Source organism: Vicia villosa, linkage group LG3, assembly GCF_029867415.1.
Source record: "Vicia villosa cultivar HV-30 ecotype Madison, WI linkage group LG3, Vvil1.0, whole genome shotgun sequence".
Classification (NCBI taxonomy): domain Eukaryota; kingdom Viridiplantae; phylum Streptophyta; class Magnoliopsida; order Fabales; family Fabaceae; genus Vicia; species Vicia villosa.
The window spans coordinates 143275579-143287041 of record NC_081182.1 but is presented as its reverse complement, the minus strand read 5'-3'; the positions used below and the strand labels follow the sequence as shown (position 1 = coordinate 143287041).

Sequence of the window (11463 nt, the reverse complement as noted above, 5' to 3'; positions counted from 1 at the left end):
TGATCTTCTACGTGCGTGATCTTCTGAGTTTGCAAGGCTTCTTGTAACTGATTTTTCTTGTTCATTTCTTTTGAAGCTTTTGATGTACTTTCTGATTGAGTTGTTGTATATGTTGTAAAGGACTTTGACACTGTTTGTGCACACTCAATGAAGCCATTAGTAATAAAATTGTTACTAACAAAATATACGCTTATTATCATCAAAACTAGATTCTGAACATAGATTCTCAATCTTGTTCCAACAATCTCCCCCTTTTTGATGATGACAAAACCATGTATTTTGATGGAACAATTTTATGAGACAATAATAAATAAGCAATTGTATTTCCTCATATTTCATGTTTAATCAAATATCTTAGATTTTAATCACAATGATCACATTAAGATTTTACTTCTGTTTCCTTTTTGAATGATATACTTCTTTCTTGTTTGCTCATCAAAATATATTTCTCTTCTTCTCTTCTTCTCCCCCTTTTTGTCATAATCAAAAATCTTGAAGGGTTAGGTGCACTAATTTTCTCCCCTTGAATTTGATAATCCTATTAATTTCTGATTTAAAATCCCTAGAGTTCTAACAATCTCCCCCGGAGATGTATGGTCTCCCCCTGAATTGAATTAACTATCTGATTTAACTGCATACGTTTAAGTCAGATACTAATTGTCTAGGAATAGCATGTCAATTTTAATAATGGAACTAACTTCAAAATTTCTAATATTTTTCACTTATATGGTTACTTATAAAATTGTTGATGCTGTAAATGGTTGTAGGTAAGGAGTATAAAACAAAGCACACAAAGTCGTTCGTAAATCACACACTAAGCAAAGTATTGATATACAAACAACTAGAACTATATAAGACGTTCAAGTAGAGACATAATCTAAGGTTGTTTGGGAACGAGAGATAGAAGAAGATTTTTTATTTCATTTGTAGACTGCTCTTGTCTCATCATCCAGGATTCGAATTTCCTGTTGGTTGCATCCTGCCTGTCCAGTCTTTTCTAACTTCTGCATTTTCCTTCTTAAGTTCATTTAGCGTTTCAAGCATCTTAGCAGACTTGTCATTTGCAACGATTGCAAGTACAGATGAAACAGTGAGAACCTTGGGAGTCACCTGATCAGCAGTTACTTCCCACGTTTGTATTCTTCCTTCACATATGTCTTTAGGCACATCACTTGAAATATGCTTTATCAAGGCCAAGGAATTTTCTTGATTATCATCAATATCCATATGCTCAAAAGATGTAGAACCGGAAGTGTTGCTGATGACTAGTGGAGGTTTTAGAGCCCAGAGATCTATCACAAGAGTGATGACAACATTCATATACTCAGAAAATTTCTCATTAGCATGAGTGCAGCATACTTCTTTGAGTTTAAGGGACTCAGAGTTGAATCTCCTTCGGAATGCATCCCAAAGGGCTTCTAAAGCCACTGGACTTCTATTTGTTGAACAGTCAGCTTTTAGCTTTGCTATCCACTCCTGCATCTCTGTTTCAAAATTCTTGAACAATATATAAACATCTGTTTGTGTAGGTTCAGGAATTTGAGGTTCAGGCTGAGCTTCTGGTTTCTTTTCAGAGGGTTGGTCATGTTCTGATTCAGTAGATGGTTCTTGTAATACGGTGAACTGACTTTATCGAAATGTGCGGATAGCTAGAGTCGCCACCGACTTTTATTTTATCCAATTTAAAGAAAGGCTAAAAGAACAGAAAAAACCTTTTAAATAAAAACTGAGTTCGGGGGGTAATTTATGCAAAGGGAATGTGTAAGGCACCCTTTGCATCCATGGTTTTCCATGGGCTCTTAATTGCTTTGCTCTATAGTTTTGAAGCCAAAAGTTTTAGAAATGTAGAAGAAGAGAAATAAGGACTTTAACTCGTAAAATAAGCGTAGCCTTATTGAAGTTTTTTGGAAAAAAGGGTAGAAAAAGAATTTTAAACCAGAGAAAAGCAATTAGGGGCAAATTACCTGGTTAGATGAAAAATTTTCTTTTAGCCTTTCAGGGCTATCCATACCATAGGAGGGTAGGGAAGTCCTTTTATTTGGAGGTTGAAGGGTCGTCGAATTATCGTTCGTCACAAGATTGTCCCAGGCCATGGAGGGGCAGGTAGTCAAGGGGAAGGATCAGAATAGCCATTCGTTTAGGAAGCCAGAGAATACCTCAGCACTTCGTAGGCAACTTCGAGGGACGAGATCATATTAGCGAAACAAAGGCAACATCATTAGGGACTTATGATCTGAGTAAACTAGGAGGCAACTTTGCTGAGGTATCCTCGTATTCGAGGGACTTGGCTATTCTGCATTAAAACACAAGGCAACAGGCAATAAGAGAGGTACCATAAAAGGTGCGTGGGTGCAACAATCACGTGATCAGATTCAATTATATTATCTTGTAATTAGGTGATTCTAGATTCAGTTCAAGGTTACACTCCCTAAATTACTAACCACGCAATAATATAATATGACAGATTTAAGTGCCTCCAAGGTCACACAATACAACCTCGAAGCAGATACAAAAATATTATGGGGATGGGGAAATGAGGAATAATAGAACCAATAGTGCAATAGGTCTGACGCAAGTAATAATTTAAAAGACAGAAAAATAAATTAGGTTAGGTTTTAGGGTTACCGACTAATCGAGCTTTGACGGTTGGCTAACCCTAAAAATTGGGGAAAAGAAAAATAAACACAAAGGGGGTGAGTGTATGGCCAGTTCATTGATCAGAAGGGCAAAACAAATAATTGAAATTAAAAGGCAAAAATAACTAAATTAAATTAAAGGCAAAAATAAATATAAAAAGAAATAGAATCGGGGACTTAGCTTTGATCTGATATGGTTCGTAGTCAGAGGAAATCCTGGTGCCAACCCTGAAAAAATTACACAAGGAAAACATTTTCAGTGCAGGCATGATCTTCGTAAACCCTGATTAGGGCACGAATTAATTATGATTAAAATTAATTAAAATCAATTTAATTAATTATTGGTTTTTCAACCTAATTAATTAAATCAGTGAAAAAACAAGTTTCGATTAAATATATGACTTTAATATATTTTTTTATCATTCAATAAAAATGTTAACCTAATTAAAATAATTAAACGACTAAATTTAATCCTTTAATCAAAATAAAAATATTATTAATCGAACTTTCGATAAAATAAATAATTATGATTTTAATATAATTAATAAATTATTAGTATAATAAAATAAAAATAAAAATAAAAAAACTATGAACCGAAAAAAAAGAAAATAGAAAAAAACAAACAAAAGGAAATATTTATGTAATTAGAATTAAAAAAATAGAAATCCTTAGCTTTCAATCTTGTGTGGTAGGCTCAGGGGGGTCCATGGTGTGCTCCCCAGCTCACGCGCGTTGGATTCAGGGAAGGGGAGATCAGACGGCGCAGAGAAGCGAGGGTGCATGATAGACGGATGGACAACACCTACCACGCGCGCGCCAATTGTTTTTTGAATTGGACCAATCCCACGACGACACGTGATCGTCTTCTTCGTCCTCCCCTCCGCACAGATTATCTACCATCGCCAACTACAATTTTGCTACGATTTCTTCGTAGCGAAATTCACAAACAGGGCACCTGCAAGAAAACCAACCAAAAACGCAAAGAGAATGCCCAGATTGGTTCTAATCGGCCATATAGACCTAATGAACCATTTAATTTGGCCTATAATCGTCCCTATCCATGGATCCCTAATTTGAAGAAAACAAAACCTAACAATGGCAATTCTCCATATACGCTTCAAAGCTTGATTCAAATGATTCAAACACGTTCTACAGATTCATACGAACACGTACATATAATCAAAACACGTTTATGATGCATGGATTACAGAATACAATTCATGAAAGGAGAATGCAAACCGTGAGGTATTGAGAGCAATTCCGAGTGCGGCGAGTCTGGGGAATGAATGGAAATCCTTCACTGATGTCCCAGGAGTCTGTCTCAATCTTCAGAACGCCTTGATTCAAGCTTTAAATCCAAAATCGACCTTGACTTTTTTGAGATTTTTCAAGAGAAGTTAGAGCTCTTGAAGGCCAGAAAAATCGTTCAAAATCCTTGTCCTTGAGTCTGGGAATGCTCACTACTTATACTAAGATGGATTAGGGTAATGAAATTTGTTTAAATCTTTACCAAATCAAATATTGAATTTTATTGATACTTGATTTGTAAATGTTTCTAAAATAGCCAAATTTCAATATTTTCCCACCAATATTCTTAGCACAAATTTGTATCAATTTGGAGTGTGATTGGCAATTAAATTTGATTCAAATTGCTCCTTAAATCAAATCCTTGATTTTCTTCTTGATTTATTTGAGTTTAATTGCCTTTTAAATGAATAAAATTCATAATAAATCAAATAAAATCATGCAATTTCGTGGAAATTGGTTTTGGGGCCTTGGATATCATGAGGATGCAGATTGGACCAAAAAAGATTGGGTCCCTTTGCAAAAAGATTCAATTTGAAGCCTTTTATTTCACACTTTTTCCTTCAAAATTGTCTAACTTTGACAAGGCATATCTCCCTCAATTTTTAAGATATGGAAGAGTTCTAAGACTTTTTGGAAACCTCAAGATGTCCTTTAAAAGCCACTTTGGAAGCTTTTTCCATTTGAGGATTTTATTTTGATGATATTGGCTTTGACAAAATACTGCTTTTGGTTGACTTTCAAAAAGGACCTATAATCGTTTGATCCATATCTCTCAAATGAAGCATTTTTAGACTTGGCATGTGAGAATCAAAATTGTAGAAAATTTAATTTCCTTCAAAATGAGCTTTAGATGGAAAATTTCTGATTTTCCATGTAGGAGTTATGGCTGGTCAAAGTTCAGTTGACTTTCTCCTATGAAAATCCTAATTTAGAAACTTTTGAAATTGTTGATTTCTGATCTTTCCTTGATGAACCATGATCAATTATTGATCAAATGGTGAATGATACTTCAATATAAGGATGTTGACAAAAAATCAGGAGTTTTGACTGTACTTTGACCACAATTGACTTTTAGGTCAATCTAGTCGACTGTTGACTTTCTGAGCAATTGAGTGGTCAATCCTTGGAATTGAAACTTGGATTTTGTCATGGAGATAGCTTGAAACATCATAAGCCATGTGAAATGGTTTGGAGCTTTTGATCCATTGATTTTCTTCAGAACAACAAAACCCTAGTCCTTTGAGTCATTGTTTTAGGAGGGATGTCTTTGAGCCTTGTACTTTGATTTAAGTTTGGACAAGAAAAATAGTATGGGAATTAGATCTTTGAATATAGATCGTGTTAGCACTGTTCGTGATGATAGAATTAGATCTTTGAATATAGATCGTGTTAGCACCGTTCGTAGTAACTGAATTAGATCTTTGAAGGATGATCGTGTCTACACCGTTCGTGATGATAGAATTAGATCTTGGAATGTTGATCTTGTCAGCACCGTTCTTAGTAACTGAATTAGATCTTTGAAGGTTGACCGTGTTAGTACCGTTCGTAGTAATTGAATTAGATCTTGGAGATATGATCGTGTCTACACCGTTCGTGATGATAGAATTAGATCTTTGAGAGTTGATCCTGTCAGTACCGTTCGTAGTAACTGAATTAGATCTTTGAAGATTGGAGATTTTGTTTATCTGTTTGTACCTGTATTCTGAAATAGGTACATGTAGTCTTTATGCAATGTCATGATGCATGTATTATATGACGAGTCTCTCAAAATAAATGAGAAACTCGTATGTTTATCATGAAGTAATGTATGCAATGTATGAGTATGTATGTGATGTATATGATGTATGACTGATGCTGTTTGGAGTGTTTTGAGAAAATAAATATCTGTATTGTTGTGATTTTGATGTTTGATCTTGTCTTTGAAGATGCTCAGCTGGGGATTTATGATTTTTGCTTGGGGATGAAAGCGATTTGAATGATTGATCTTTGATGCACCCTGACTGGGGATAAAGAGAGATGAATAAACCTGTTTGGGGAAGAGAAAAGTGTCGGGGAATCGGCAGAAGATGTAAACTCTGTTGAGGAACCAAGTCCTTGTTGGGACGAGAACATTTGAAGATATTTTCTTAATAAATACTCTGTGGGGATATGATCCCGTGAAAACGGCTTTGTGGGAAGGCATGGATGTCTTGAACGTTTCCCCCAGTATTATATTAACTATCATTCCTAGGCTTGTGTTGATTCGGATACACCAATATGTGTTGGTCGAAGTGTCGAACACGCTTTGCAAAGCTTTTCCCCAGCTAATAGGGAATTTGAAGAGATTCGCCTTGCGAGGACCTTATGAGACGTGTACTATGGGCGACTTGCCCCCAGTAATCATAGACTTGGGATGATACCCCATATTGATTGGGAAGTAGCTGCAGATCTACTTGGATGCATGCCCTTGATTATTTTGGCATCCTTGAGAGATTCTCGGAATCTGGACTTGATTGCCCCAGATTGATCGGGAAATAGTTTGAAACCCACTTGGGATGTATGCCTTGGAATCTTGACTTGATTGCCTCAGATCGATTGGGCAAAACGTGCCATGCCCCTTATATACGTAAGAGACATTGCTTCTTGGAGTAATCTTGTCTGTCGGGATAACTGTTAGTCATTAATCGTACCCTGTGCAGATTCTTCCTGTTGCTAACATTTGAAATTATGTAGCAGAATTTGTTTAATAATGAATTCATAAGATGCAATGCATATGTCTGTCTTGAGTTTTTTTTTTTGAAAAACATTAAAATAGGAGATGTAAAAAGCGTGATATTTATAAAACCTGATGTTTATAAAATGTGATGTTTATAAAACGTGATGTTTATAAACGTGATGTTTGTAAAAGGAGATATCAACTCAGCTTTTATGGCAAACCTTAAGGAGTCAGGATACCTTTTTGGTGACAGTATGCTTTCAAACTAACCATGCTTCAGTTAGGACTTTCAAGGGTTGTAACGTGGCTTGGTTCACGGTTTAAGAAACAAAGGATAATGGCTCAAAAATTTATTTATACCCATCCCAATCTTCGTGATGTTCTTCGATCCTATGCTCATTTAACTCTGCGTTTAAGCCTTAGCAAAGCTTGAAGTTGTAACATTGATATTTGATGATGGTTAAAGTACCGGAGGTTTATTTGGACAGGCAGTCATCCTTTTTTTTGTAATACTTTCTTTTTGTCGAGGATTTGTAGTGACCTCCTTTGCAATGTTTTCTTTTGTCGAGGAAAAAGTTTTAGCAACCTCCTTTTTAACTTTTATTTTGTTATCCCTAACTTTTGCCTGAACTGTTTATTTTGAGATTACAGTCAGCGGGATGTTTTGATTTTTGATAAGTTTCCTTCATAGGTTTTGACTTAACAGTTTCTTCTCTTTTTGATGGATATTGACTACCTGACTTAATGGACGCGGGAACCCATCATTATTTGGCGTAAACAACGGCTAGCATAATTGAGTTAACTGAGTAGCTACCCTGCCCCAGGTTATGATTTAAGGGTTTCAATTTGCACGTGAAAGAAAACTCATACACCTTAGGCTCAAAGGGGTTGACGAGGTATTAACATCCTTATATCTCCACTATTTAGGAATTGAAACAATGTTTGTACATCGTCAGCATAGTCCGTTCAAAAGCATATTATATGAAGTTGTGGTATCATTTTCGTCATCCTCCCTTAAAAGGAATACAACTTTAGCAGGAGTTGAGTATCATAAAACATATGCAAAGTAAAGATGCAGTTTAAATGAGTGATAGCGAAATAATTTATTCAAGACAAACATATGCAATGCACTGATGATGATTATTAAAACAGAAAATGTCTATCATAAGTCGAATGTTTAAACAAGCGGGATAGAATTTGCAAATGAAAGTAAAGCTAATGAACCAATAGCCCATCCTTCTAGACATTAATCAGTCTTGTTATGATTAGGCATGGGAGCAGTGATCACCACAGGAGTTTTAGGACTGTCGAACCCAATTTCACCAGTATCAATCATGTCTTGGATCTTAATCTTCAGTGCCCATAAGCTATTGGAATGGTGTCCGAGACTATTGGAATGGTAGGCACATCGCACGTGTGGATCGTGTTTGGCAGAGGTAGTGTTTATGTGTTAAGGCGGATCCCTTACAGTCATCATTTATGCCTTCAACAGGTATTGCAGTTCCTGATCTACTGACATGTCAATTTTGGTGAATTAACGCTTAGGTGCCTCTGGCTTGCGTCGTTGTTGTGGAATTGGTGTAGAGATTCAGAGTATCCGGGGTTCGAGCTTCCGGAATGTATATCTGATAAGAATGTTTTAGAAGTCTGGGGGTCAAGCTTCCAGAATGTTCATCTGATTGGAATTTTCAGAATGTCCGGGGTTCGAGCTTCCGGAATGTATATCTGATAAGAATGTTTCAGAAGTCTGGGGGTCAAGCTTCCAGAATGTTCATTTGATTGGGATTGATTTATTGATGGTATTTGTCCGACCAGTTGGTCGACCTGAAAGGCAAAGTTAGTTCTATGTGATGTTATGAATGAAAATGCAATCTTTTCAAGGATCTTTAGGAATTTAGTTAGCAACATTAGAAAATGATTTGGTCGCCTCTCTGTTTGAAGAATTATGATTCTTGAGTATTCTTCTATAGTAGTCAAGCTCACCATATCTAGTGGGTCATAGCGTCTGATTCGGGATACCTCTGAATTTGAAAGTATAGGGCTAGAGGAAAATAAATCCTCTTTCCCCTTGATAGGTACTGTGTCTTTGAATTGTTAGGCATACGGCCAAAGGAAAATAAATCCTTTTGCCCCTTGATAGGTACGGTGTCTTTGATTTGGAAGACAAATGGCCAGAGGAAAGTAAATCCTCTTGCCCCTTGGCCAAGTGAAAGATTATTTTTCGGAACTGGTTATTCTGAGCCTGAAGATTTTTGACAGATTGTTCAAGATCCATTTTCTCACTGAAATAAACAGCGGAAAGATGAAGTATTTGCTTTATAAAACTTGTGATGTAATGCTATGAATGGTATGTGTATGCATATGCAATGTTTCCAAGGAATTGAAGTATTTTTAACACATATTGAAAATAAAAGCAAAAATATTAATTCTCTTATAAAAATATAAAAATATAATGTTATGAAGTTAATAGTTACATCTGAACGTGCTGAAAATAATAAAAATAAAATATAACATGAAAATAATAGAAATCAGTCTTCGAGTCGGCGCTTTCTCTTTAAACTCCTGATCTCCTCTTTGGAGCTTTAATCATATCGTTTCTTTCTTGGACGAGTCTATCAATCTCTTGTTCCCATGATTGTATCTGATCTGGAGAGACGAAATCCTCAATCTTCCATTTACGGGAGAAATAGTCAAGCATACCATCTCGCTCTTTAGCATCAGCCACTAACACTGCTTTTTCAGCCTCAACCTCACGTAAGCGCTTTTCAAGATCAGCCTTTTCTCTTCTTAAAGAAGCAACGGTAGCAGCAAGGTCTTCATTTGGAGCGGGAACATAAGGCTCCAAAACCATGGGAATGACCGGAGGGGTGACCCTTGGCAAAACAGGGATATCAGATGGATATGGCATACCATACTCAACAACTCGATCGTAAATCCACCTAAAATAAATATCTGAAGGGATGTAGTTCCTTATTCCCAATTCTCTCGTACATACTTTCTTTACTTTGGACCAAGCTTTAATAAACAACTTCTTCTTTCCGGTTGCATCTAATTCATAATCAAAATTTTCCGCGCTGAGGTATATGGAGCGAGGTTTGTCTTTCAACGCGAAACCAAACTGATGTCGAGCTAATATGGGATTATAAGTTATTCCTCCTCGGGTACCAAGAAGAGGTACATTTGGGAGATCTCCACAACTATCAAACAAATGGGTTCCTTCAAACTCTTTTTGGTTCCAAACGATATCATCGTATGAAAGCCTCATGATTCTTTGAACCCAAGTCCCACCTTCTTCATTCTTTATTACAGAATGGGGTAAGTGAGAAATAAACCACTTATGAAGAAGAGGTGCACACCCAAGAACGCAGCCTTTTCCTTTAGATGATCGATGATGGATGGAGTGCACCAAGTCATCCAATAAGGTAGGAACGGGATTATTGTTGATGAAAATCTTAGTGGCAATCACATCTACAATTTTGTCGTAACGAGGGAATAAGACTTTTCCATAGATCAGGAAAGCGAGGACCTTTTCAAGAGCATCCATGCTTGCAGCATTAATCAAGATTTCAGCTTGACTATACAAGAAGTCCATAGGCAAACCAGTGTAGTCTCCTTTATTCACCCAAACCTTTTTAATTTCTGATCGAGGCAAATGCAACGCAACAGCAACATCTTCTAACTTAGGAATCTCTTCTTCACCAGTGTAGGGCATCTGATCAAGCACAGGTAATCCTAGTATGGAGGAAAATTCCTCTAATGTGGGAACCAATTGAAAGTCCCTATAAGTAAAGCAATGAAGGAGAGGATCATAAAACCGGACCATCGTATTGAGGAGCATTTCATCCACTTTGGTTCGTACCAGGCTGATTAATCTGTTAAGAGACTCGGAAAGCACAAAAGCACCAGAAACATTATCACAAAGAATCTTCAGAGATGTAGGTACTCCCTTGAAGCTGAGGCAGAAAGGTTTACGAACTTTGATTTCCATGACCTACAAAACAAATTATGGTTAACAATCCTTTAACTCCTTGGAATGAGTTAGTCATGATATGTATGAATGATGCATGGATGCATGAGTCACAAACACAGATAAGTCCACACAAATCACACAATTTCCTTAGGCTTGGCTTGCATGGAGTTTGACCAGGTGACATACCCTTCCCAAAGGTACTTCTATGGATAAAGAGATTTCAACAACGGGTTCTACCAATGACCCAGAATTGTCGGGCCCCTCTAAAGTACCCTCGAACATGGTACATGCATACCACACAATGATACTTTAGGAAGAAACCTATCTGAGCTGTAGTATCGGGTCGCGACCATAACTTGGCATGCACCAAAAATAGCCTTCTCACTACGTTCCTAAAAGTTAAGATGGGTTAAAGGTGACTAAAGGTCCCTGAGCTCCGATGCACCCAAAGATACATGCGTAAACCTCTCTCATGCAAAAGAGGTACACAATAACCAGTGGAGGCCTAACTCAAGTGCGAACTTCATTTTGACCAATCCCAAGCATGCACAAGGGAGGTCTCCATGACTATGCCGCTCCTAACTTAGGTGTTCTTGAATCCGGGTGTAGGATTCGTCCTTCATTTATTCCCAAAACAGCCCTGAAAAATAAAGCAAACAAAACAAACAATAGAAAACATTTAAGTGAATCCTAAACTTTTAAGGTAACCCCTCTTTAATAAGAAAATTCTCCCCAACAGAGTCGCCAGTTCTGTAATACAGTGAACTGACTTTATCGAAATGTGCGGATAGCTAGAGTCGCCACCGACTTTTATTTTATCCAATTTAAAGAAACGCTAAAAGAATAGAAAAAAA

At 36.9% G+C, this 11463-nt stretch overlaps 1 protein-coding gene across 1 annotated transcript; it reads right to left on the bottom strand.

Annotated features, from left to right (window-relative positions):
* Window positions 1-9193: 9193 nt before the first annotated feature.
* Window positions 9194-10627, bottom strand: LOC131659099 (uncharacterized). Its single transcript, XM_058928337.1, has 2 exons — window positions 9881-10627; window positions 9194-9757 (listed from the first exon to the last, which is right to left on the bottom strand). Exons 1-2 carry the CDS (start codon window positions 10625-10627, stop codon window positions 9194-9196), a joined length of 1311 nt encoding a protein of 436 aa, XP_058784320.1.
* Window positions 10628-11463: the final 836 nt, after the last annotated feature.